The following is a 27,876-nucleotide window of genomic DNA, read 5'->3' on the forward strand; positions in this document are numbered from 1 at the left end:
ATGTTGTTCATTAACAAAAGTTTTTGATATAGGCCTAAATAACATGTTTTTATTGTATTTTTCCATTAGTAACTGCAAATGAATTTATAGTTTTGAGTGTTTGTAAAATAAAAGAATCTCATAACTTTACAACCAAAATTACTCATGAGAATGGTTTTTCATGTTAAAAAGAAGCTACATGTCTTAAAGGCCTCGTGTTGATGATTTTAAAAGCTTTTGAAAAAAAGTCAGCATACCTGTCTGTACATGTTGAATGCTTGACTATTGATATGTCGATGCACAAAACCCTTACTAAACTGGTGCCTTATCTATTTGTGGATGAAACAAGCTAACTCTTAACGTAACACAAATCAATATGTCTGTATGATACATTAAATCAACTAAATTAAACAATAAGATTATTTTTGTACATTAATTTATTGTATATTTAATTTATTTCTCTGTAAATTATTTGTGTTGTGGTAAATAACATAATCAAAATAAATAACCTCTAATAGGCTACTATTGTGAAAGATAAGGTTACTTTAAGCTATGGAAAGCATTGTAGTTGTTATTTTGTAAGAAACTAAAAATCAATCTATTATAATTTAAATTTGTATGAAAGTTTTTCTGCTGCTTATCCATAGGGTTTAATTTTAAATGAAAAATGAAACTTTATAAGAATTGAAGTTTTTAAGTAAAGCATTAAAAGTTAGAAAACTAATATTTGTTATTTTCCTCGCAGTTTTTGACTATTTTAACTTAGATTGGTTCAAGCCTATAGTTTCCTCAACAATATCTTTCTAAAGGTCGATTCACACACATCAGTTACGACACGTCACAGTCCAGTCACTTCAGGCACGTTACAGTTGACAAAAATATTCTTAAATCCTTAAATGGATTTTCTTTTGCGCTATCCACACTCATCCGTTGCTGTTCCGTCAGTCGCTCTGCCGGCATCCGTCAGTCAATTTTAGATTTCTTTTCACCGATATTTTTGGATTGTTCGGATGCCTTACAGACGTGTTTGAGGTTAGAAAATGGTACTTTTTTATTTAAATGATCGAGTTTATATTTTAAGTAATGTTTGTAACAACCAACAAAACGGATGATGAAAATTTGATAGAATATTGTGTATTAATTAAACATTTTTGACTTTAACAACACTGTAAATAAAGTGACGGAAGAGTGACTGAAACTTAATAATTGACAGATCGACCGAGAAATTGCGGATTCAACTGTGACTAGACTGTAACGGAACTGTGACTGGACTGATATGTGTGAATCGACCTTAACTGTGAACCCTTATCCTAGACTTATTAACATGTACAATAAACCATGCAGTAGGACCAGAATGTAATGTTAGGGGTGAAAAATATACTTTTGAAAAAGAAAATGTTTATATTCCAAAATTCCAGTGTTAACAGCAGTAGAGGAGGATGAACCTAACATAACAGTTCTAAATTATGTCTATTTACAATACTTTGTAGTGAAGTGTGGAAACGGAATCAATATCTCAGTTCGTCATACACTGGTTCGTTGTTGAGGCACCTTATACTGCGGGGATGGTCGTACATGTCTTCACACACTTCTGTAATTGAGAGGATTGGGAAAGTTGTAATTAAGTTTATTTCCAACAGATCAACTAGTATCAGTGCCACAATGAACATTGCGCATAGTTGGGAAAGTTAGTCAAAAATTCTAACTAGTTAGAAGTTATAAGTTAGTCCCGTAAAAAGTAACTGATAGAAGTTATAAGTTAGTTAGTTTAAAAAGTAACTGATAGAAGTTATTAGTTAGTTGAAAAACTAACTGATAGAAAATAAAGTTAGTTTTAGTAGAAATTATTTGTTCGTTGGGCAGTTGTTTTAAAGTATTTTTTTAATGTCACATCTTGGTTACTAATATATACTATAATATATTGCTTGTATAATACATTTGCATTGTATGATGTCTTACTAACCAAAGGGATAATTACGACTGTTCAAAAACATTAAGTGTTTTACTGCAAAACAATATACACTGACATTGAACTAAAAATCTAAAGGAAAGGCCAAGGAGATTTGTATTTTTCGACGATGCACCGCACGAATTGATGCGTTATTACACCATCCCGTAATTATTGTTGCAACGTTCCACGATCACAGTGACTTAATGCAATAACGGTCGTCAGATAACAGATGTTATGTATCATGAGTTTTATATTGATTGAAGCTTATTGTGGACATTTTATAGATTGATCGTCCATATTAAAAAGTTTTGTATACTAAATTGAGGATACGTGGATGTCTAACAAAAACTAATTGACTTTACTACTCAATTAATCGTAGTAAGACTGAAAATATTTGTAGGCTTATAAGCTCTATTTTTTACCTCTTGAACAAATCAAACACCTCGAGCAAGATCGGTCCCCTGGTACTTGTGTTTTAATCAAACATTGTCACATTTTACATTACTATAACATAAACAAATGACATAAAACTTGTCAGATAATGAACATCAACTAAAGACAATGTTTTGACACTTGAGATGATATATCAATCACCAAACAAACATTTCCCCATCCCACCCATCAGTGCTTGGGTTGTTGATAATGGCCGTCACTACCCTTCCACAGGCCCACTGCATTCCAAAGCAACTGGACTTTGACTTTCTCTTTCCCCACCCCCCGCGTTGTTTGTCTACAAGGGCACTGACCTCTCACGGCCGCACGCAACCCTCACTGATCACGTGAAACAAAAAACCAGTATTTGAGATGCTTCCGCATAATTGGGAAAGTTAGTTGAAAATTCTAACTAGTTAGAAGTTATTAGTTAGTCCCGTAAAAAGTAACTGATAGAAGTTATTAGTTAGTTAATTTAAAAACAAACAAATAAAATAGAAGTTAGCCAAAAAAACTAATGAATAGTGCTATTCGATAGAATTTCTATTCGTTATTCCCAAGTATGCATTGCAGATATTAAATTAATTTAATATCACTCATTGTGTTTTACACTTCCCTAGTCTTGTTTAATTAATAATAAATTTCCCTCTAGAGGTCCATCAGATAAATTTTAAAAAGCAATGTTTTCAATAAGTAACTGGTTAAGGGTCAGACAATAGATTAACTCAACAGTCAACAAGGAGCATGAAAATAGTGTATTCCTTATGTAGACTAGGATTAATGTATTGATCTTGTATTAGTCAATCAAGAAATATTTTCTGATAATGCATTTTACCATAAACACCTGAGTGTACCTCTTACCTCTGGTTATATCTATCGGAAGGCCATTCAGGAAAGAAAATGGAGGAGGACCTGAAAAAAAGGGATTCAAAGTAACTTTTAATGATGATATAAAGTAACATATTGATAAGTTAATTACTATTAATGTATATTTAAACATTCCTTATACCGTGACATTTAGTTCAAATATTTCTAATGATATCAACAATTTACATCATAATGGTTTCTTTGTTCATTTGTTATGTTTCTTTGTGTTCATTGTGATATGTAGTGTATCAAGGGATTCCCAAGTAACATCCTGTTCTAGGTTCTAGATTGATCTGCTTTAAGTATCTTCAACAGTATTTTCCTATTTCAGTTCAGTTAGTCACAATAACTGATTCTAGTATGAATTGGTTTGTGTTGCAGTACAAGATGGAGTTTACACTAATGATACTTTTTTATTGCCATTTGATTTTAATATAACTCTTAAAAACGGTTGCATTAGTTTCAGGTGTACACTATTCAGTATTAACTTTTATAATTTTTTATTAACAATGATTTGCTCAACGTGTGTTCTTGTGTTCTAAGTTCATTTTTAGTTTTAATCGTTTTGCTCCAATGGAGTGTTGTTTATTTTTTTTATTTTTTTTTTTTTACTAGGCCTACTTGTCTCAATCAATTTCTGTTCTTGATAACAAATACAGTCACTAAGTTCCAGGATTCTTGTCAGATAGCCTACATTATTTCCAAACTAAGCATTTTATGTCTTTCTTTTTCTTTACAACACATAAAAGTTGTCTGAAAGGCAAAGAAGAAAGTAAAATTAGTGAGATATCGGTAGCTAATGTCCTATATTTTCATTTGTATTATTGTAATTCTAAAATATTTTCTTTCATGGTACTTAGTAGCCCAGGATGACTTGCCTAGTTGAGTAATTTAATTAAATGGTTTAAGTTACCTGTCCGTTGGCAATAAGAATACCAAAGACAGGCAACTTAAACTTTTTTTTCTTTCTTTTATCCTTTAATAGTTCCAAGTATCATCAGATTAAAAAAATAACCCAAGTAACTTCAAACCTTACCTGGCACTGCATAGTGACTATTCTTTGCTACCAGGTGAAGTGAGCTCTTATCACCGATTGTTGAGGCACTGTCAAATTGTTTTTTCCCCCGACACTTCACTATAATACTGACTATGACCACCAACAAAGCGATCAGTCCAAGCACAGATCCTACAGTGACACTTGAGTGAGTGCTCAGAGCGCTCCATCGAGCGTTAGCTTCAGCTATGTCTGGGCGCTCGATCACAATGGCACTGTCAGTAGGAGACACTGCGTAGTCATCATCACTCGCAATGTCGTTGTCCACTGCCCGGATCACATTGAATTCTGTCAAATCTTCAGCGGAAGAGGATTGTTCTGTCGGGGTGAGATTGATGAACACATTGGTAGATGAGGTGGTTGTGGGTCGCCGAATAGTAGTTGTGGTGGTTGTCGATAGTTTTACGGTTGTGGTGGTTGTCGATGGTTGTACGGTTGTTGTGGTTGTAGGTGTTGGTACGGTTGTTGTGGATGTGGTGGAGGTGGAAGGGGTACAGTTCCCAGTCACAGGATCACAATCCTCCCCCACCCTGCACACACAAGCCTCTGAGCACTTTTCTCCCCATTTGCCTGTTTGACAAGCTGAAACACACAAAAATATATATCACCACGTTATTTGGAGCTAGTGTAAAATTTTGTAGAGTTTTTTTTTAGATTTTGGAGTGAGGATCCTTGCGGCATGGCGTATAAGAGAAAAAGTCTGTTTAAATACAATATAAGTAATCACCAAAATAGCAGGTCTCCATTAAAATCTATAACAATCAGACGTTAGTCCCATATATCTTAGGAATCAAACTAATGATTTTATTTTCAATGTTCAAGCTCATACAAGAGCTTTTTTCTTTTGCGAAAAACTATTTTTGATAGTGAAAAAAGAAGTATTGTTCTAATTAAACTAATATAGTAGTACATTAGATGACTGCCAAATTCCATAGAATCTATTTCTTTGACTGTCGATATCATAGGTAGTAATTGATATTGTGTTGTACTTGCAAGGGAGGGGAACGTAGCGCTTACTCTGATTGCAGTGAGTGCCGACAAATCCAGGTTTGCAGGAGCATTTCTTCTTGTCGCACAACATGTTGTCGCATGTTGCACACTGAGGTATGCATGTATCATACAGTGCAACATGACCTGGACAACACTCCTGCACTGTCTGGTTACGCACCTCTGTCTGTAGACAATCAATATATATCATCAAGTCAAGTTTAAAATGTGACCAAGCTGCCCTTGATCGTTTGGCTTTTTATCAAATGTTCCTGGCTGAGGAACCAGTTGATCTTAGTTAAAGCCTATGTCCCACGGCAGTGAAAATGCGTAGGCTGGAGTGTCGGTGCGCGTATAGCTCCACGCAAGACCTGTACCACAGCGCGTGTCGGATAAACATTTATCTCGTGTGCAGCAAAGTGCCACTTTGCTCACTAGTTACACAAATAACTTTTTTTTTGTAAAATCGTGATGGTAAAAAGTGTGCAACAATTTCTCAAATAACATAAGCTTATCATCACCAAAAATGAATTTTTTAAATCATCTGTTTGAGATTTTCAGTTGGTTTTTTTTTTATGTAAACATCAAAAAATAATACTCACCCGTCACCATTTATTGTGTGTATTGAATCCTTGTAACTGAAAACTTCTCACAGAACATTAAATTTATCCTGTTGCTTTAAAATGAGATAATTTTATATTAGAAGCTTTAGCATGAAAATTAACATTATTTTAATTGAGCCCCTGACAGAATTAGTGTGCTGCTTTGAGATTCCAATTACTAATTTCTGTTGTATACATAAAATTGTTCACCAAGGGAAACTGAAGGAAGATATATTAACACCTACTGTAATGTTATTGTAAACTATAGCATCTTTTAAGTCAAAATCTAAGAGGGAAAATAAGTTGTGGTGACAGTAGGACACTGTGAGTGAGCGTATAATTGAACAATGTGAGCTAATTGAAAGATTAGCTACAGCTGGTTCATATAGATGGGATGTCTACCTTAGTACCTAAAAGTCAGATTTATCTCCACAACTCGTAAACATTGAGGTAAAGTATTTATTATGAAAACACAAAGTATAAATTGAAGTATGCCAAACATAAACACATGAATTCTATGGTCCTCTAAGAGGAAAGGTAACAAGGATGTTCCTACGTAAGACAATCGAATAATAAGCTAGCGAGGTCATCGCACCAGGCGATGTAAGTGAATAAGTGTCCACTTAATTTTATACTCAGTTTATACATAGGGATAATATTAGCCACCCTTGCTGCACCATGTGACCTTATTATTAAGCCAGATTTGTTTGTGCTTTAAAACAAAAATGTATTTGTTTATTTGCAATATTTACAATAAATATATATACTCAATATTCACTAAAATTTTCAACTCTTAATACTGAAGTTAAAAATTAATTTATTCGTTGTCTTTTGTGAGTAGACATTTTCCTGGCACGACATAATTATATGATTATTGTATGACTGAAACGGCCATTATACGTTATATATGTGTATAGCTACTGGTAACGATAGTTTAAGTTGGAAAAAATATTAAGTAGTTAGCTACTTAATACTTAATAGGTACTTGTGTTAATTAATCTGTAAAATATATCTCCTTCAAAATGCTAAAGTCCTTAAAGTTTGCATTTGCTCATACTAGACAATCCAACAAGAAGAACCATAAAAAGGCCATAATTCAAAATCTGGGACCTCGCAAAACAGCTATATATGCTGATGTCTGTCATTCCCCATTTCATTCTTGAAGAGTTACTATTTTTAGTGTCGGTACCAATTTAACCAAGCAGGATTCAATGTGTCCAAGCTCACCTAGCTAGAAACTGCGTCTCAACCAAACACAATGACAATTCAGGTACCAACAAGCGGTTTAGACCTTGGAGTTACTCCTATGAGAAAAACCAATTCTGTAGAGGAAAATTCATCCTCCTCAAACTGGGAGAACAATATTGCAAAGGTGTTTTGAACTTAAAACAACATACTCTACGAGTCGGATAGTTATGAATGTAGTTGATGAGCGGATAAGCTCTTCTCATACTTTCTACAAGAGTGTATCTTTGCGTCTGATATCGGATGGGACTCACTATCCTAGGAGCCAATAAAGAACGGTTGCCGCGGTTGGCATTACACAGTTTATGGCCTAGGCTACTTTACCTGGTAGATGATACGTTCTCTCATGATGACAGTGTACTTGGAGCAGCGCGGAGGTACCTTGAGACACCACGTGTAACTGCGGAATGTAGCAGGCTCCTGTAGCGGCACTGCTACTCTTACTGACACTCTGAAACATAATATTCATTTAATATCTCAACCGTGTGTGGATGAGTGTAGAATATAGTTATAGATGCCTTGAGGTTTGCTATTGACTAAGAAAGCTATTTGTTCAGCCAGAAACATATATTAAAAACCCATCAATCAAGGCTAGCTGGGTCCAGTTTATAACAACGAAAAAGATACCATACTGACCAGATTACTATACTAAATTAGGCATGCACTACAGCTACTCATCTCCAGGTATATGGAACGTGCGTTGTGTTAAAACTGGCCCTGAGACAATTTTGTGGTTAACTTAAGTAATATTTGTAGATAATATTTGATGATACCTATAATTTACACTATCAAATATATTTAATTACAGTAGAACTCCGATTATCCGAACCAATAGGGACCAGACCCCATTCGGATAAACAAAAATTTGGATAATCAGAGTTTTACCGGAATTCCGAGAATTTTAAAGAAAAATCCTCATTTTCGGTACTAAGTGTAAGTGAACTTTTAATTAATAATAATTTAAATCAGAACATTTTTACAGTTTACAATGCTCATAGTACAAGTGTTCTATACATGTTATTAAGTCAATAGTGTTCCATCAAAGTCCAAAATTGGCTAAATGTGTTTAATAACAATTCTTTGATATTTTGCAAAACTTATTACTGTAGCTTTACGTTTATAAAATTGTTGAAATAAGCGATTCGGATAATTGGAGATTCGGTTAATTGGAGTTCGGATAATTGGAGTTCTACTGTATTTTGATGAGTTGTTTGTTGTATTATGACACATTATAGCAATTTCCACAATTATCTCCAAGATATGTTAAACAAAGAACCCTCCATAGTAGCAAAGATTTTTTTTGCAATCAAAACTATAAATGTAAACAATTTTCCTGAATTTAACAGATTTCTATTATAAATAGATAATTGTGTATTGACTATTCAATTCTAGATCTCAGAATATGGATGCGCTACTGTAAAGTGGAGTATTCAATTCAAATGTCAAAGCTGTAGCCTGTTTTATGGTAAAAACATGCGATATAGTTTTTATGCTTGTCTATACTAATGTAAAAAAAATGTTGTGAGTATGTCTAGAACGTGTCACATGTAGCGACTTTGCTCGGCTACTAATCGCCAGGTGTGACATAGTAGGAAGCGGCGACTAGCATTCGCCGTCGAGTAAAGATTCAGTAGCGCAAATAATGGAACATGTTCTATTCCTGAAGCGATTAGTCGCTGGTAGCCAAAAAACTCATTCAAGCAACTAATTGAATTTGGGTACGATTTGAATATTGTAGTACGATTGAGTGTCCTCACTCACTAGTTATATCATAAGCGTGGCAGAGGCACCAAACTTATGGCTCCTTACTATTCAATCCGATACCAACAAATCGTTGTTCCATACATACTTCCGTTTTCTTATTCTTTGCTTTATAAAGCAAACTCCTCAGTCCTCATCACACTGTTCTCTTTACCTAACAACAAGAGATGTCACAAGGCCTGTTGGCTTATCCCTACTGATGACAATGCTATAAACACTAGAAGCACAATAGAAGCTTCTCACTGTACTCGCTACTACTAGTCGCCTAGTGTGACTGGGACGAAAAAATTATTGGCGAGTGCGAGTAGTAGCCGCTACTAGTAGTGACGAGCAAAGTCACTACGCGTGACACATCCTTATATGTCTGTCTCTCATACATCCTAAAAGCATTGGATTAAATTAGAAACATATATAGTACAAATTTAGCTACTTTACTTAGGAGTGTCATATAGGCATATTACTGTTCTGATAGTAAAATAATTTTTCTTAGGGCTTCTATCGCCCAAGTCATCCATAGTATCTTAGTTGGGTTTCCAATAAAAATGTTAAATTTGGTTACCATAACAAAAAACTACAATATGTTTACTTTGTTTCAGCTGTTAATGTCATTCTGTTCAACAGTTGATTTGATGAAATTAAAACAATAAAATTAGTAAAATTAAGTTCCCATAAAAAAATAATAGTGTTTTCATTAGTAGTAAGATAAGAACATTCTATTCAGTGTCAAACCAAGTCAAGCTCAAATAAAACCAGTAAGTAGTAATCGGTATTTTTTTTAAGTTTTTAGGAGTACAGTACTATAAATTTCTTCAATAAATCTAATACAGTATTTGTCCTATTAATTTTACAAACTCTTTACAAGTTGACCATTAACATATTCCATGAAAGATAAGAAGTCATGTATACATTTAAATGAATTTATTGTAAAGAAACTTTCACATCTATAATATTAGTATTATAGGACATGTTTACATTCCACCCATCGTATTGTTTACTTTGAGATGGAGATATTAACCAGTGCAGAAGTGATGCAAACCAAGAACCACTTTACATCTGGCAGTTACCAAACACCAACAAAAACTCAAGCGTACAGATGTTCTAGTACTTGGTCTCTACATCAATGCTAAATAAAAATATTTGTCTATCCCCCCATCCTTTACAGTGTTTTATTGAATATCTGAATATAATCAAAGATTGTCGATAATGTATGCTTATGATATCTTATTTCTTAGGTATCTACAAAAAAAATGTGGAAAACTATAAGGATCTATCAACTGATACCAATTTTTTTGTAAAAGATCAGCTATAAGCTCCTGTAAGATATGTACAGTAGTACATACTAAATCTATTATGCTTCATGTTTTATTGTTTATTTATCTAAAGTTATTTATGTAAAAATATTTATATGGCCCTTTTATTTTATTAAACTTGAAAAATTAAATATTTTCTGTTATTAAATTAATTTACAAAAATTAAAATCAATGTTTCTTAGCTATTATTTTCAAACCATTATTTTAAAGGTACGATGTGTTAACAATTATTAACTGTAAAATTTAATCTCCATAAGTGAAATTCTCAGGAATTGAACCACACCCATTCACGCTTAACTGTAATTGAACTTGAATAATGTAAATAGTTGAAACATGTATTTAAATGTCACTGCAGTGGCATCCTTAACAGTACCTACACTTATTGTTACTATATTTATATTTGTCATTTTCTTTCTTCTCAGTAAACCATATTCAAACTTTTCATTCACAACAAAACATGTCTGACTGTAAAAAATGTTTAAAAACTCTGAAAAGTACAAGTTTAAAAATCGAGTGTATCGATTGCAAAGGGATTTTCCATGGCAAATGTGTTGAAATGACTCCATCGGAGATTGTAATGATTCACAATCAAGAGGATCACTGGAGATGTAATCCGTGCAGCAAACTACGGCGGCAGAGTGCAGTTTTGGAGGGAGCTATATCCTACGATGAAGTTTTGGGAGAGTTTCGCTCACTGCGGCAAGAAATCAGCCAGATAGAAAACAAGATGAAGGTATCGCATAACTCTGTTGAAGAACGGTTCACGAAGATGGAACGTCAATCACTTGATGGAATTAAAGAAGCAATGGATAAGCTATTAACTGAAAATACTTCGTTGCGAGAAAAACTTTCTCATCTTGAAACAAAGCTAAACAAATTTGGGTTAGGAGAGAAAAAATGAGCTTGACGATAAAGGCGTATGCTTGGTTAAAGAAATATTTCCACCTTCTTCTGGCTTTGCTTCTTTATATGTTAGATTAAGTAATGAAGGACCATTCATGGAGATACTATGAATCCATAACAATCTTTTGTAAATGGTAAACTTACACCTTATTTTTACAAAAAAGTATAATAATGTTTTTAAGGTTTCATTTTTGTTGTGTTATCTTTGTCAAAAGTAGCAGTTTTCTTTTAAAGTGCATGGATTGAAATTTTACTCAAAAATCATTGGTCATACAAAAATGAACTTTGCAAAATATATCTTAAACTCAGTTTGCCGTGATCAGTAGGTCGTTGGTTGAGGTTAAAACTTCAATCTATATTTAAATCAACATTTTTTGAATTCCCTACTGAATTCTTTATTTATTTCTGAAAGACTGTTTTGTCTTAGTATTTAAATATTCATAGTCATGTGTTAAATTGTTTGAAAAGTAAATAAAGTATAGTTTGTTGTTTTGTTTTGCATTGATCACAAGCTCATTTTTCTTCTGTTAAAATTTATCTAGCACTATTAATCCAGTAACCTAACGCATTTTATCTTGCATGAATTGGGGTAGTAGGTTTCTTTTTTTTATGTTGTTAGTAATAGTACCGAGATGCTAAATCAAACTTTTCAACCTAGGCGACCTTCCGGATCACCTCCAAAAAGCTAAAAAATCGGTGGAATTTTGCACTATTTTTACGTTTGTGTGATTTTGACCCTGAAGCATCACTTTTTCATAGAGAACAACCATAATCATTTTTAAAGTACATTAAATTACCTATCGTTTAAGACCAATATTGTTAATACAGGCCTAACAGTTTTCAAGATATGACTCACATTTCTGTACGGGTACATGTGTGGTTCTGATTCTGTGTAGTACCGGTATTGAGTTGATTATGCATTGTTTATACTGTTGTTTCTGAGGGGGTTCACGTGTGATTCTGATTCTGTGTAGGGTTGAGTTAATTATGCATTGTTTATACTCACATTTCTGAGGGGGTTCACGTGTGATTCTGATTCTGTGTAGGGTTATGAGTTGATTATTCATTGTTTATTCTCACGTTTCTGAGGGGGTTCACGTGTGATTCTGATTCTGTGTAGGGTTGAGTTGATTATGCATTGTTTATACTCACATTTCTGAGGGGTTCATGTGTGATTCTGATTCTGTGTAGGGTTGAGTCGATTATGCATTGTTTATACTCACATATCTGAGGGGGTTCATGTGTGATTCTGATTCTGTGTAGGGTTGAGTCGATTATGCATTGTTTATGCTCACATTTCTGAGGGGGTTCACGTGTGATTCTGATTCTGTGTAGGGTTGAGTCGATTATGCATTGTTTATACTCACGTTTCTGAGGGGGTACATGTGTGGTTCTGATTCTTTGTAGGGTTGAGTTGATTATGCATTGTTTTTACCCATGTTTCTGTGCGGATACATGTGAAGTTCTGATTCTGTGTTGCGTTGAGTTGATAATGCATTTTTTATACTCACTTTTCTGTGCGGGTTCATGTGTGATTCTGATTCTGTGTAGGGTTGAGTCGATTATGCATTGTTTATACTCACGTTTCTGTGCGGGTACATGTGTGGTTCTGATTCTGTGTAGAGTTGAGAGTGTTCTGCGTTGTATTCTGTGTCGCTTGTACCAACAGTGACGTCACAGCCAGGAGCCAGACCAATACAACCAGGTGTCCTGCACACATCTTCCAGCATTCTATCCTGTCAAACAGTAGAAAATAACGCTGAACTCTATGTTTTAAACATCTTACAACTATTCACATAAGATAAAATGTAGCTCCACTGCTACACAATTTTCCATTCCATTAATGTAATTACCAAATACCACCTAATTTTTCAGTTTTTTGTTTTCAGGAATGTCTCTTCTGCGAAGATGCATTTGGCTTTTCAATTTTAGAATCTTTTCATACCGTTACTCAAGTTTCAACCTTTTTATTTTTTTTCACACTTGCCAGTAACATGTGTAATAGGCCTAGTTTGAATGAGAGTAACATTGTTGCGTGATTTCTGTCTGTATACCTAGCAATGATATCTTATGCCTCTTTAAAAAATACCAATTATAGTCCACTTCGAAACCATATGATTTTAGACATTTCTCAGGATAAAACCATCAGAAAACTTCAAATTTAAAAACGTGGTTTGATTATTGTGAACATACAAATAGATGGGGTGTATAAAAATAAACCAGTGCCTACACTAGATATTGATGAGTAGTTTTATCAATTTGCAGACATCTGTAAGAGCGTAAAACATCATTTTTTTCATAAAATCAACGATATAAAGAACTGGTTTATCTCCTCTGACCGCTTCACTGCAGTTTAAGCTGTCAGATTCATCACAGGATCCCTTTCGCCCAGGAGCAGTTGAAACAATCAAATCTGTTAATTCAATTGACTGACAATGGAATAATAACACACCGAACCCTGCGCTCTCACACATCATTCCGGCTCACCTACACCAGTGCAGTAACTCGCTGCACACTCCACTCCATTGTAATCTTGGCATTTAGATTACTATCCCAATTTTGTAATTTACTATCAGCTTTTGATACAAGTTCTGTACATAAAACACAGCAAATATTGTTATAAAGGTTTTTCTGCATTGGCCCTTGCAAGGCAGAGCATAGTGGCGAGAAAGTGGGCTGAAGTACATATTTTGCCAGTTTTGTGCTGAATCGAGCCTCTAGCCTCTGACACCTGACAAGAGCGTGCCACGGTTAAGTGCTTATTTCCATCGTGCATAGCATTTGAACCAAGTTAAACCAAAAAGATAGCTAATTGCAAACTATGATCAATTATATCACAGCAAATATTACAGTGGCAAAAACTAAAAAAGAAATAGAATTTTGATAATAGCTCAATCAGAAGCAGCATAAAACTGGTTTTTTTTCAAGATTGGTTCCAGCTAATTCTAATGAGCGATGGATGGCATTGGCAATTGGCATGTATATTCTCAATCATCAAAATGTCAATGCTATCGGATAATTTAGGAAAACAAGGTTTCTAAATAAAAATCTCAAAAATGATATATCGTATGATCGTGTATGATCGTAGTGATGATATTTATTGTAAAATGTTTTGGAATTTATAGACCATTATAAATAGTTTGTATTGATAATTTAGTTTTACATCGAAGATATAGACTTGGTGATATGATATTTTTAACCTTCCTTTGCCATAAAATGTACATTTAGAATTAACTGAATGGTTAAATTGGAAGAAGGGGTGACCTAATTACACAGGACCCTCCTACAATTGGTGATGCCAATTAATTGCTAAAACTACTCTTATAGTCCTCGTACAGCATTAACGTATGCATTAGCAATTAAAATCCAAAAAGCAGTAGATTTTATTTTTGTATTTTATTGTTACATATACTTGTATAAACATTTATTTTGTTGTATATTTTCATAATAGAGTAAGTGACTGTTTAAGCTTAAGTTCACCTGTTGGGTCACCCAGATTAAAGGTCAACCTATTGCATACCTACGTGCAGTTTACACATTATTTTATATTTTCCCTCTTCTACTTATTGTTGTTGAAGCAACGAGTGTTTATAGGATGGAGAGGGCAAGGAAGTTCTGGCTCCACGGATTGTTGAAGAAAAACTATTAACCGGTAAATGGAGGTGTCGCGAACCGTTTGATGAAATTGATCAAACTTGGCATCTGGAGGCGACGACCGAGGTATTCATTGGTGCGGAAAATTGACATCCACTGAGCTACAATACCAATACACAACTATGAGATATGTTATAACAAATCATAGGTGAATTATGAATTAACAAATATTAAAATGTTCAGGTGACACCTTGGTGCCAGATCCAAAAGCCATAAAGACGGTATATTTAATTAAATTTTAATTTTTTTTCCAGAAATATCCATTGGCCATGTCCAATTAATAACCTTTTTAGGCATTCTCACAAATCTACAAACCATAGGCCTATACATAATCCATACACAACATCAGAAGCTTACCGGGGAAATTAATCTTGTGTGATCGTGCAATCGTCAATAGCTGTCCAAAGATCTGTTATTACTTTTCAGACTGATTAATCTCGATATTACTGTTAGTGGCCAATATTAATTAATATTGGCAGAGACGACCGTTCTCTATGTATTTGAATGTTACAATAGTTCAAAGATATGTTCCTAAGAATCTGAATGTACATTTCTACGAGACAACCATAACATCTCATTCATTTCTATGCTTAACCATCGATTGTTAGTGATAAAACGCTAACATATTGTAGTAATCAATGTTACTTTCTATTTCAATACTTAACCATCCATAGTAGGCCTAAGGTTGATCACAGCATTTGCATTGTGTCATTCAATTTAAATAAACAATAAGAGGTGAGGCGAGACGTTACGAAACTGCAAGGTTCACATGCAAGTGCAGGACCTAGGGTTCAATAATTGTCGCTGGAGGAACTATTTATTCAAGTGTAACAACTGATACAGAACACAGTGAACCAGCCTATATTAATTTTTTTTTTTTTAACTTTATTTAATTTACAATCTGTTCAAGTTGAACAATAAGCAAATGATATAAATAGTAATACAAAAATAACTTGAAGAACATGAGCTAGTAATTGACCACCGTCAACACTAGCTAACAAAGAGAATTTTGATAACACTTAGCCGAATCTGAATGGTAGGTCCAATATCGTATGTCGCTTCAGTCTGTAAATGGTGTTGTGATTGTCCAATAAATTAAGTGCAAGATGATTTGAATGATTTTCCAATTTTATAATGTATTTTTCACTAGATTTTGTAATTTCTTCTTTTACTGTTCGAATTTGAAGATCATTGTGAAGTGTTCTGTTGGTAACAAACCAAGGAGCGTTGACAATTTTACGTAATAATTTTGATTGGTAACGTTGAATAATTTCAATGTTTGAGGTACTTGCTGATCCCCAAAGCAGAATACCATAAGTCCAAATTGGTTTTAGAACTGTTTTGTACAGTAACAATTTATTTTGTGTACTGAGTTGTGATTTAGATCCAAGAAGCCAATTAAGTTTAGTTGTTTTTAAATTTAGATGCTGTCTTTTAGTCCAGATATGTGCCTTCCAATTAAGCTTTGCATCTAAGTGCATGCCCAAGTATTTTATTTCCGTTACTTGAGGGAGGTGAATATTGTTCATGGATACTGGAGGACATGTAGCCTGATTTAAGGTAAAAGTAATGTGTGCTGATTTATTTTTGGTCGTTTTTTTCAAAGTCGTGTTGATTGCCGATTTTATCTGACAGTTTTAAAACTCAAGTAAGGGCTCTTTGTCAGTACTGCAGAAAATATGAAAATTGTCGACGCATTGAGCTATTAGTTTTACTACTAAAATGGAGTATTTCTAGCTTGTTTATCTAGTAATGATCGTGGTGATAATTATTATGTGTTCTAGCCTAGCTCTGCATATTTGGAGTGTAAACAAGCAAATATTAAGTCATTATGGATAGTTGAACTTGACGTAGTTATGTGCGTGTAATAGTTCACTGCAACAGCCATGATTACAGTTTATCTGTACATCCACTAAACCATTTCAATAGTATTTACCCAAATTGTCGTCTAATATTGAACTACTGATTCATGGTTTCCCAAATGACACCGATGAGAGTTTGATTGATGATCTCCAAACTGATGGATGACTCTTATTTTAGCTGTATGTGTTAGGCCTATAGGCCCTTGGTTGTAGATATGAGCTCACAACTGGTAATCGCCCACATGTTAAACATCCATACTCTATTTATAAGGGAATCGTCACATGCAAAAACCTTTTAAAGTCACAGCAAAACCTCTCGTTGATGTCTGATAACATTCTGAGTCCGGGGCACAGGTGATCTGTGCATGAAATACGGTACAAGCGGCCAACAAAACAGTCTTCAGACTTCACAAGTCTACTTGCGATAGCCTATCTAAATTAAATATATACACCTTTATTTGTATCAATAATATTGCAGTTATAGCGATTATGCACGTTTTGTTCCATGAAAAAAAAATGTTTGAGTCTCTTTAGTGGGGCTGTACCAAAATATAATGCATATTGTATGTTTTTGGATAAATACATTCTCGGATACTATTCAAATGCGTAAGACTAGTAAGTAATAGCGTAGCCGTGGTTCTTGTAGACTACTCTGGGCAAAAACTTCGTCATGTGTTCAACATCTGTCCTACAAACTGAACAACACGGTAGTCTCATTAATTTGACAAATTTAAGTCCTTTGTTCGTTTCGTTATTTCTAATTTCTAATTGGTTACTACATTTGAACGTGCTTTCACTTCCAGAGTCTAAGTCGTTTAAGCTCAAACCATCACAACTACTGTACCACTCAAACAATTGACCCGCTTTAACATTTCAGTTATTATGGGGGAAGTAACTTGGCATATTTTGCAAGCAATCCCTGTATCAGTTTACGAAAAAATAAAAAGTAAAAGAAGCATATTAAAAATGTATAAATGGCTTGCAGTCATACAAAATTGTAAACATGAAAGGGCATCTTGAAACCTTACCATTGCCAAATGCGTTTTAGGACCATAAGCTGTATTCGCAACAGATTCGAAGAGCAATTAATTGTAGTGTTATTGGTTTTATTTCGACCACAATAAACTACATTAGAACCTTGATAACAAGACTTTCATGGGGATTATCAAATAAGACTTGTTATCAAGGTTGACTTCTTATCGAGGTTTGCAATAACATGTAATCAAAGGGTAAAATAAGTTCTAGGGAGTTTGAAAATGACACTGGTTATCAAGGGTGACTTGTTATTGAGGGTCTTGTTATCAAGGTTCCACTGTATAAGTTAAGTTAAAATCAGTAAAGAGATAGTATTTTGTTCGTTGTGCTGTTATACTTCAGGCGCATATCGAATGATAATTAAAATTTAAACATAATGTAACACAATTAACCTTTAACTCATAACAATCTAGATTAAAAATATATCTTGTATTTTATTCTGTTTTTGTTTAGTGTGCTGGAGTTTGATTTCACTAACTCAAATAAATAAATCTCAAACATCAATTAATTATCGTTTAACTTTGTACGTGTATTTAAAAATGTTGCACGACTTTACATACAATTATTGGACATCTTTAACGCCTTTAAACTCATGCGAGTGAATTACCATCGACTAAATAGATTTTAAAATTACATCTTTACTGTATAATAAAAACGTTTATGTCAATAGAAATTTATTCATTAATCATGAATAATGTCATGCAGCTCACTTAACATTTAAATTTTAGTTGAGTACTGTGTTAGCACAAGTGTATTGATCGGAATTAACATATTTTAATCCACGAACGGAATTTCATTTTTATTTAACGTGTAGCCTACATGATATCGTTTGTGTTGTCTTCACCCCTTAACAATGAATGATCGTTATTCGATACTCGGTGAATACTTTATACAAGTTCTGCATACAACAGCTGTTGGACACTTCAACGTTCGATGCTGCCATAAAGATTGTTTAATAAAAATCACTGTATACAGGGTGTCCCGGAACTCTCTACCAATATTTTAGGGCATTGTTCCTGGGTAGTTACCATACCTAAATATCATATTTAAATTGTCCGGAAGTCCTTAGTTGCTCACACAGCCACCATTTTGTTTTTTTAAGTTATTAATTTTTTTCTAAGGAATGGTTAAACATACGAAATTGAAACTTTGCACAAACATTTATGACAGCTAGACAAAGCTACCAAAAAATTATGACGATTTTTAAAATTCACAAAACAAAATGCTATATAGCCATTTTATATAGCTTAATAGTTAGAAATTTAAAAAAATAACCAACTAAATTCTGAGGAAATACTATGGAGACATAAAGGTTTAATGTTTATTTGAATCACCTAGCTTAAAATGATAAATTTATGGTAAGTTTGGGTGTATTTAAACAAAAATTATGGATAGGAAATATTAAAAAATTGTCTCCTGTGCTATTTAATTTAAAAACACACATACTTAGGACATACATAGTTTCCATAACAAATGTATCTGAAATTTAGGTTACTAAATAGGGCAAGATTTTTGTACATGAAAAACGGACTTTATATGATAAATAAATAGAGTAATAAGTGTCCAATGAATAATTATTGATCGATAAAAAGATTATATTTCTTCATACTGTATATTCCGTTTCGTTAAAGAGAACTCGTACATCGCTACAGAAACTATTATTAATTATATACTCCACATGATTGTAAGCCTATAGTATATTCTAATGTGTTGTAAGAGGATAAGGATATAGCGTATGTTTGGTAGAGTAAAAACCCCCACCACAGCAAACCTGCAGACTAAGCGAATTTCAACTTTTCTGATTAAAGTTTTACTTAAGTTTTCCATTAATGAGAAATATTTAATCCACATTTAAAAAAACATTTGATTTAATGAGTGCTTAGGTTTGCTGCTATAGGGATTGGAAAAAGTGTTTTTGACCACACGTCAATAGCATACTAGGATAAAATAAAACATTCGCCAAATTTGATCAACATATATCCATAAACAAGTGAACTACAGCAGTTTTCATTTTATCCAAAAGAATAACATGGGTGTTGGAAATTGAGTTATTTTTATATAGTACAAATTCAATAATGATCAACATCAAATATAATAATTTGTTAGTCTTTGTTTTTATGAACAGATGGTTTATTTTAATTTATCTAAACAATTGAGAAGAGTTGTGGTAAGGATTTTAGAAAGTGATCAAGAACATAACAATTTAGTTAAAGAAAATGTTATGAAATATTTGTTATGTATCATAATAAAATCAGTTCTTTATTAGATAATATTTTGTAAAAGTTCTTTATTTCACACGAGTTCTAACAAAGTGGCGACCGTGACAGGACATTTTTATAGTTAAAATTCAGATTTAGGACTAAGCTTATATTTTACTTTACAATGGATAAGCTGAAGTCATTAAAGACAAAAAGGACTCAACTAAGAAGGACTTTTACAAAGTGTAGTAATGAAATGGATAAATTACTGGCAGAGGATATTAAAGATGAAGCAGCAATTAAAAGTAATCTAAACAAGTTGCAAGATAAAGCTGATAGGCTTTTTAAGCTAGATGAAGACATCGAGGAAGCCTTGTTTGAAGATCCTGCAACAACGGAAGAGGACTTAGAAGCTGAGTTTGATACTACAGAATCTTACAGAGACATGTTATCTTCAATGAGAGCTAAGTATGACCATTTCATTATTCAGGTTGGCCTAAGCCAACAGTCAAGAAGTGAATTCGGGGATACCGTTCAAAGTCTTAAATTAGCATCTAAGAAGGGGTTAAGTCTACCTAAATAAACCAGTTTGATGGAGATGTGAAAAATTGGATAGGGTTTTGGGGGCAGTTTAAGAAGGTCCATGAGGATCCTGATCTAGAACCTGAGGATAAGTTCCAATACCTCATCCAATCTTTAAAGCCAGGATCATCCCCTAGGGAATTAGTAGAAAGTTTTCCCCCATCTGGAACTAATTACGTAAAGGCCTTAGAACAATTAAAAGCAAGATTTGGTAGGGATGACTTTTTAATAGAAGTATATGTGAGGGAACTGCTCAGTTTAGTGCTCCAACAAGTAACACTAAGTCCTAATACCAAACTGTGCCGACTGTATGACAAACTAGAAACACAGTTAAGGGCACTTGAAACTTTAGGAGTCACTTCAGACAAGTTTGCTTCAATGCTGTATCCTCTTGTAGAATCTGCTTTGCCCGAAGAAATATTACGAGCCTGGGAGCGGCATCATTCAGGTAGGTTACTACACATACCCTCAACTTCTACATCGTCAGATCTAGTAATTTCTAGTAATTTTCTAGAAGAACTTCTTGATTTTCTAAAGGCTGAAGTGGAGAGTGAAGAGAGGCTGGCGCTTGCTCGTTCGAGTTTTAAATCTGCCACTCCAGGAGACAATCATGGAAAATGCAGCAGCCCCAGTAAAATATCAACGGTACACGAACCTCGTCAGAGTCAACCTGATCAACCTGTAGCAGCTCTATTGACAACTGGTACAGAGGGTCCTAGAAGGTTGGTGAGTAGCTGCACTTATTGTTCTAAAGGAGGGCACAATGCTCAAGATTGTTCCTATTTTCAAAAATTAACTTTAGATGGAAGAAAGGAGCATCTGAAAAAGAAAAATTGCTGCTTTGTGTGCTTGAAGCAAGGTCACACAGCAAAAAAGTGCAAGGTGTTTGTTAAATGTCTCTTCTGTGGTAAAAGGCATTATGGGATCATGTGTAGGGACTTATATGAAAGTAGACCTCGATCTAAAATTGATGTTGACAAACCAGACTTACTGCAGCAGAGTACAACTAAGCCTAAGTCAGAGGTTCTCAGTAATTTTGGAAATGGTACAGGAGAAACTTTATTACAAACTCTATTAGTTAAGGTTGCAGACGAGAAAGGTAAAGAGTATTTGGGAAGAGTACTTTTAGATCCAGGTTCACAGAGGTCCTACATTACTAAGGACTGTGTCACTAAATTGGGTCTAAAAGAAACAGGTAGTGAAGTCATTAATCATAGTTTGTTTGGTGGGCTAAATCTAAAACAAAAATCTCATAAAAATTACCTAGTGACTCTTCAGAATTTAAATAACTCTTGCAAGATCTCTATTCCTGTGACAGATCAAGAAACAATTTGCAACCATGTACCTAGGCTTAAGAGTGAAGAGTATTTCGACATCTTGAAAGAAAAGAACATTATTTTAACTGATGTAGGTGAAAATGTACCAGATGTAAAAATGTTACTTGGTGCAGATGTATTAGTGGATTTGTATACAGGAACTATCCAGAGGATTGACGACAAATTAGTTGCTATTGAAACGTACCTTGGATGGACCGTGATGGGGAAACAACCACGCAGTGGAAGTCGTAATACGTCTCTTCTAACTTTATTTTGCCAGAGTAAACCAGAGTTCAGAGATCTAGGGAGCTGGGAGACAATCAGAAGAAGGGATCCTATTGGGGTGAAACAGAGAGACTCCATTGATGCAGAAGTGTTTCAACTTTTTAAAGAAAATGTAGCGGTGAACGTTGAAAACAGATATGAAGTCAATTTGTCATCAAGCAAAAAACTAAATACTCCTAACAAATTAAGTGACTGTGTTAAAGAAATTGTTTCAGATCCAGCAGAGTCGACAACGGTTCATCAATTGCTGCATCGCCCAGTGACAAAAGACAGTAGCTTAACTACAAAAATAAAGCCAGTGTTTGATTGGTCTACAAAGAACAAAAGAGGTAATTCTTTAGACAAATGTTTTGCAAGAGGTTCAAATTTCTTAAATTTAATACCATCCCGTGTAATGAAATTCAGGAAGCCGCTGGATTGGAAAACCATGAAACAGAAATTTGAAATCCATCAAGTAACTTGGAAGTTCGATCCTCCGAGTGTCCTATGGTGGGGAGATATGTGGAAACAACATGTGAGAAGGATGAAAACATCATCAAAGAGATCAAGATTTAAGAAAAGGTATCATGCAGTGCTTGTATATATTGAAAAAAAGGAAGAGGATTCATATTTCTTGACTCTATGAAAATAAATTCAAAAGACATGTCAAGGAAACAGGATGTACATATTGAAACAGAAGATAATTCATCAACTCCTACAGAAATAAGAAGAGGGAGGAAGATAAAAATCCCTAGGAAAATGGACTTGTGAACTTGAAACATGTAAATAGTTTTGTTTGAAATTTTGAAGAGGTAAAGCAAAATTCCAAGGTGGGGAGGATGTTGGAAATTGAGTTATTTTTATATAGTACAAATTCAATAATGATCAACATCAAATATAATAATTTGTTAGTCTTTGTTTTTATGAACAGATGGTTTATTTTAATTTATCTAAACAATTGAGAAGAGTTGTGGTAAGGATTTTAGAAAGTGATCAAGAACATAACAATTTAGTTAAAGAAAATGTTATGAAATATTTGTTATGTATCATAATAAAATCAGTTCTTTATTAGATAATATTTTGTAAAAGTTCTTTATTTCACACGAGTTCTAACAATGGGAGTTTAAAATTTACACTTTTTTACGATTAGTGTTTTGGCCTCTAGGAACAAAACGAAAAAGTATTTCGGTCCCGTCATACCGTGCCACCTACGGTAATAGCTACTTCCCTCAAGGGGAATTCGCTAAAACAAAATTACAGAACTATATTATTAGTTTAGCGCCAGTATCACCACCATAGTGATTTATTTTGTGTCTATGTTGAAACTAATTTACAATAATAACACAGGACTAATTAATTCAGTGCACGGGTTGTCTCAGAGCGAGTGCGTAGGGGGGGGGGGGTACTGGGGGGGGGGGGGTCGCGGAAGTAAATCCCTTCCAGTGACATAATATGGGCATTTACGTGAAAATTGTGTCATTCATCAAACAATGACACCATGTACAGCAATGACATCACAGAGAAGTTAACTTGCATCGAGTTTCTTTGTGTTTTACTACAATAAAAAATGTTTTAAAACAACAGTTTCTATTAGAACACTTACATAATGTAAATAAATTAACACATTGTGTTTAGAGCACTAACATTTTTGTCTGCACAGTAAATTCGCCTCAATAGCCATAGCCAAATTCTCAAGATTTAATTTACCGTTCAGGCAAAAAATATTTGGTATACTGAACCTACGATAGTCGCATTATACCTAGTTCACTGTTCTAGTTTACCGTAATATCTTGCCAGGAAAAGTTGTTGATACCTGGCAAGGTACGGTAGAAAATGTATTATGTAACATAATATAATGATCTTATCTACTATTCTATCAATAATATTCACTATAAAACCTCTAAATGGTTGGAAAGTATAGTTGATGCATTGTCACTTTATTGTTTCTTCTGTTCTGTAGACTCATCATAAGAACTAACATAGGTACTTTACTTCTTATTGTACATCTATATAAATAAAATTAGAGTTTTGTCTGTACATTGCTTAGAATAATGAACTTTTTGGTTATTTTTACATTTCATAGGTCAGAGAAACCGAATCAAACCTTATCTCAATTTCTGTCTGTCTGTCTGTCTGTCTGTCTGTCTGTCTATCTGTCATTCTCTTGGTAACGCTAAAATACGCACTTTATTACAACTACTCCTCAATAACTATAGCACTGTCCCGCCTGAAACTTATTTTCCAAATACTATACATATATGAGATGGTTTTAGACGTATTTCATCGAATATGAGACAGTTAGATATTTAACAGTAAACCCTTGAAAATCAAGTTTTTGTCGATTTTTGACGTGGAATTTCTGGAAGCCCATGTTAACCTTATGAGAAATGAAATTATTGAATCTTAACAGCTGTTTCAATTAAACAAGTTGGTTCTGTTCTGTGATGTTCAATAGCATTAAAGTTACAAGGATTACCAACAGGGTGCAGCACTAGCACTATTATTTCTTTTACATTTATGACAACAGCTAATTTGCAACCTGGAGGCGAGTGAGCGTAGCGAACGAGCTAACCTGAAGGCAAGTGAGCGTAGCGAACGAGCTAACCTGAAGGAAAGTGAGCGCAGCGAACGAGCTCCAACATACAGGTGAGTGAGCGTAGCGAACGAACTTCAACCAGGACGTGATTGAGCCATGCAAACGAGATCAGATAGTAAAAATAAAAGTAAGCCTACCGTTATAGGATCGACCGGCAGACACAGAGGTAATTTAACCTTTTATTGATTGTCATACCGATCCGGAACAACAAAAAACAACATAAAATGAAGCTATGTATAATAGTTTGGCCAGCATATCTTAAAATATGCAAACCAACTGCTGTTCTTTATATAAGAAGGTTTCAACTGAATATTATAAGATCCCCGTGCGTAGAACGGGTACACAGCTAGTCATCAATAAGAAAGGTCACCTGATCAATACAGGTTCTGTTTCTATTTGCTATAAATATACATATTGTGTAGTATTATCAAACTAAAAAAACTGCTGGTATATCCGAGTTCAAATAATTTCTAAGGAACAATGGAAATTTTAAAAAATACGATTGAAATTAATCATATCCAAACGAAATGCATCGGTACGAACATTGACATTGTATAGTCAATGGTACAAACCACAACCACGGTGTAGTCAAAATTAATCAAATAAAATAAACTTACAAAATAGGTATGACAAATAAAATGTAAAGTGATAACGATACAGCATAAACATATTTATGAAATATACAAAAATAAACAATTGTAACATCAATTTGAACCACTAAAAAAAGCCAATGAGATCGATAAAAACTATACAATTATTCAAAAATCTTCAAGAAACTCTCTAAACAAATCAACATTTGGAAGTTTCAATAAACTAATGCAAGATGATTGTGTTTAACAAACAAAAACCAACAGATAAAAATAAACGAATAGTTAAAAATATGAACCAATAAAAGAATATACAAATGTAACCAATACAGTGTTACGGTAACGATGAAAAGCTTAAACTAATTCAAGTAAATAAACTAATCTACAACAGATTATGGGTCTTTTTCACAATCTTTAGGTACTAAAATATACAACTATAATGGTACGGTATAGTTAAATAAATAGACGAACCGATAAATGTGATGGATGTAAACACTGCAATGCAACAAACTAGATACAAATTCATTAACGAATTTAACCAATATGAGCGGTAAGACGATGACGTTTTAAACTTACTTCAACTAACTAAAATACAAATGTACGTAAAATAATGATTCAAAAAATAAAAATGGCAATTGAGAACTCAGTTTATAAGCTAAGAACTTTATTTTCACTAATTAATAGAACTTCAGTTAACAAATAAGTCAATAATGGTAATAACCACAAGCACTAGCATAAATTACATACATAACTAACCTGCGGTCTTATATGAATCTACGGCCGGCGAGCGCATGAGAGCTACGCTGACATCCTTCGTAGACTGTAGACACTGATAGACTGATCTAAACAGTAGACACCGACCACTAGACTCACTAGACCCACAATGGACCGGAAGTGTTCATCTAGCCACCACCACTGACTGCCACCGTCATTTAGGCCTACAGCTACAGCTATAGCAAAGGGCAGATTTAGCGGCGTGGCTGAGTGGCTGACCCGTATTTGGATTTGGATTCAGAAAAAGATAAAGGGGAATGGCGACCACACGAGTATATTATGTATTATAATATAGCATTGGGAATTTCTCTTTGCATTAATTGAAAATAATTTATGTGACTTAACTGGGGCTACATTGAAAGTAACGTTTGGATAATGTACTTGCATTTATTTCTTAAAAAAATTAAGATTAAAAACTTATAAAGCTCTTCCCCTTAGAAACTTAGCTCATGGAGCCTAGACATTATTCTGGAATAGCTAATAAGGACAATTAATTACCATTGGTAAATAACATCCATCCATTGGTCCTTTTTGTATGAAATGAGGACATAATAGCAACCCGCTTCACATTGAAAGTTGATCATCGATCATTGATCAATGATAGACAAATGCAATAATTTGCCTAGTTGAAGTAGAGTGGGTAACAAAAACGACCTACATTTTTCAAATGGTCTCTGCTATACTTATATGGGTTTCTATTAGTTTACCCTTGCCTATTATATTATTATCAGTATTGTTAGTTCTTCCTAATATCATCAAATCCTTCAATGAACCCTTTCTCGTTTTATTTTTAAAAAGATATTTTTTAGATTACAAGGCACGGAAAATGCAACAGATAAATAAATAAATAATACAAATATTGGTTTTAACACGGGCAAAAAGGTTTTTTACCACAACCGAGAAAAATTTTAAATGCAGACAAGTAAGCATTGAAGTAAGCACACTTCCGCACCTTATGACTAAATTAACTAATGAACTCAGCAGCTTATTTTAGACTGTGCTGCGCGCCCTAATAATTCAGCAAGTGTGCATTTCTGATAAATGACACGCGGTATAAACTTGCACTGATTGACTGTGATTTCAACTGTCAAAACACTTTCTGCGGAAGGTTATTTGTGTACAAATATCTAGTGGCATATTATGTGACCACGTCACTCCACATCCTAACGGAATTGGTCAATGGATATCCATATACATTTTTTGTTGATTAAACAGGTTAAATGGACATCAATGCATCAATAAAAATAAGGTTAACTGAAATAAAGTTTGGAACAATTGCCTATATCAATATCATATAGTAATATATCAATAAATTTTCATTTGTTGTAGCAAAACTAACATTTATAGGAAAATTTTCAGCTAACTAATCTTTATGCCGTTGAAAAATAGTTATTTGGATATTTAAGACTTTGATTTTCGTGTTTGATATAAAACTGGCTCCAAAAGACCATATTTTTTTACTTTGCCTGAACCGTGTATATTATTTAGATATCTAGCGAAACCCTGAAAAGTCAGGTGTCGGGTCATCAACAAATCCTCAACAATTTGAGTGGTTTTGGACAGCTTTCCCCAAAGCATCTGATGACTCTGGATGAAAATAACCAACAAATTGTTAATACCTTCCAGTGTCAGTGAACGTTATGGAGTATGTTTAAAAAACACCGAAACAGTCCCGTCGGGTCGCGGTCCGGCGAACTTGTCGGTGAATAAATGACAATTGTCATTGGGTAATTGTCTAAAAAGGCATGTTTTGCCGCGCGTGTAACTGTCACGCCTTCCTACTGTGCGTGCAGTGTTTCGATGTTTCATTTGCTAAAACTACAGTTAATATTTTTAAGGAGTTTTACTTATTAATCCGTCTACTGTTTACACGAATGTTGAATATTATTGAATTAATAAATCTTTTAATCCCATACA

The 27,876-nt window shown here is 33.9% G+C and overlaps 1 protein-coding gene across 1 annotated transcript; it reads right to left on the bottom strand.

The window, feature by feature from the left end:
• Positions 1-1,360: 1,360 nt before the first annotated feature.
• Positions 1,361-26,076, bottom strand: LOC129001559 (integumentary mucin C.1-like). Its single transcript, XM_054428889.1, has 7 exons — positions 25,942-26,076; positions 12,675-12,827; positions 7,442-7,568; positions 5,301-5,457; positions 4,266-4,865; positions 3,224-3,274; positions 1,361-1,570 (listed from the first exon to the last, which is right to left on the bottom strand). The coding sequence occupies exons 2-7, from the start codon at positions 12,809-12,811 to the stop codon at positions 1,488-1,490; spliced, it is 1,155 nt and encodes a 384-aa protein (XP_054284864.1). The 5' UTR covers positions 12,812-12,827; positions 25,942-26,076; the 3' UTR covers positions 1,361-1,487.
• Between the last annotated feature and the right edge of the window lie 1,800 nt (positions 26,077-27,876).

This window comes from Macrosteles quadrilineatus, unplaced genomic scaffold (assembly GCF_028750875.1).
Source record: "Macrosteles quadrilineatus isolate MER2022 unplaced genomic scaffold, UCM_ALF_1.0 Scaffold_8__2_contigs__length_117827958, whole genome shotgun sequence".
In the NCBI taxonomy this organism is placed as follows: domain Eukaryota; kingdom Metazoa; phylum Arthropoda; class Insecta; order Hemiptera; family Cicadellidae; genus Macrosteles; species Macrosteles quadrilineatus.

Coding starts and splice junctions, on each gene's coding strand:
- LOC129001559 (XM_054428889.1), bottom strand. CDS start 12,811: ATGTGTGCAGGACACCTGGTTGTATTGGTCTGGCTCCTGGCTGTGACG. Junction 7,569..12,674: donor ACATGTACCCGCACAGAAAC/GTGAGTATAAAC, acceptor ATTATGTTTCAG/AGTGTCAGTAAGAGTAGCAG. Junction 1,571..3,223: donor TCCGATAGATATAACCAGAG/GTAAGAGGTACA, acceptor TCTCAATTACAG/AAGTGTGTGAAGACATGTAC.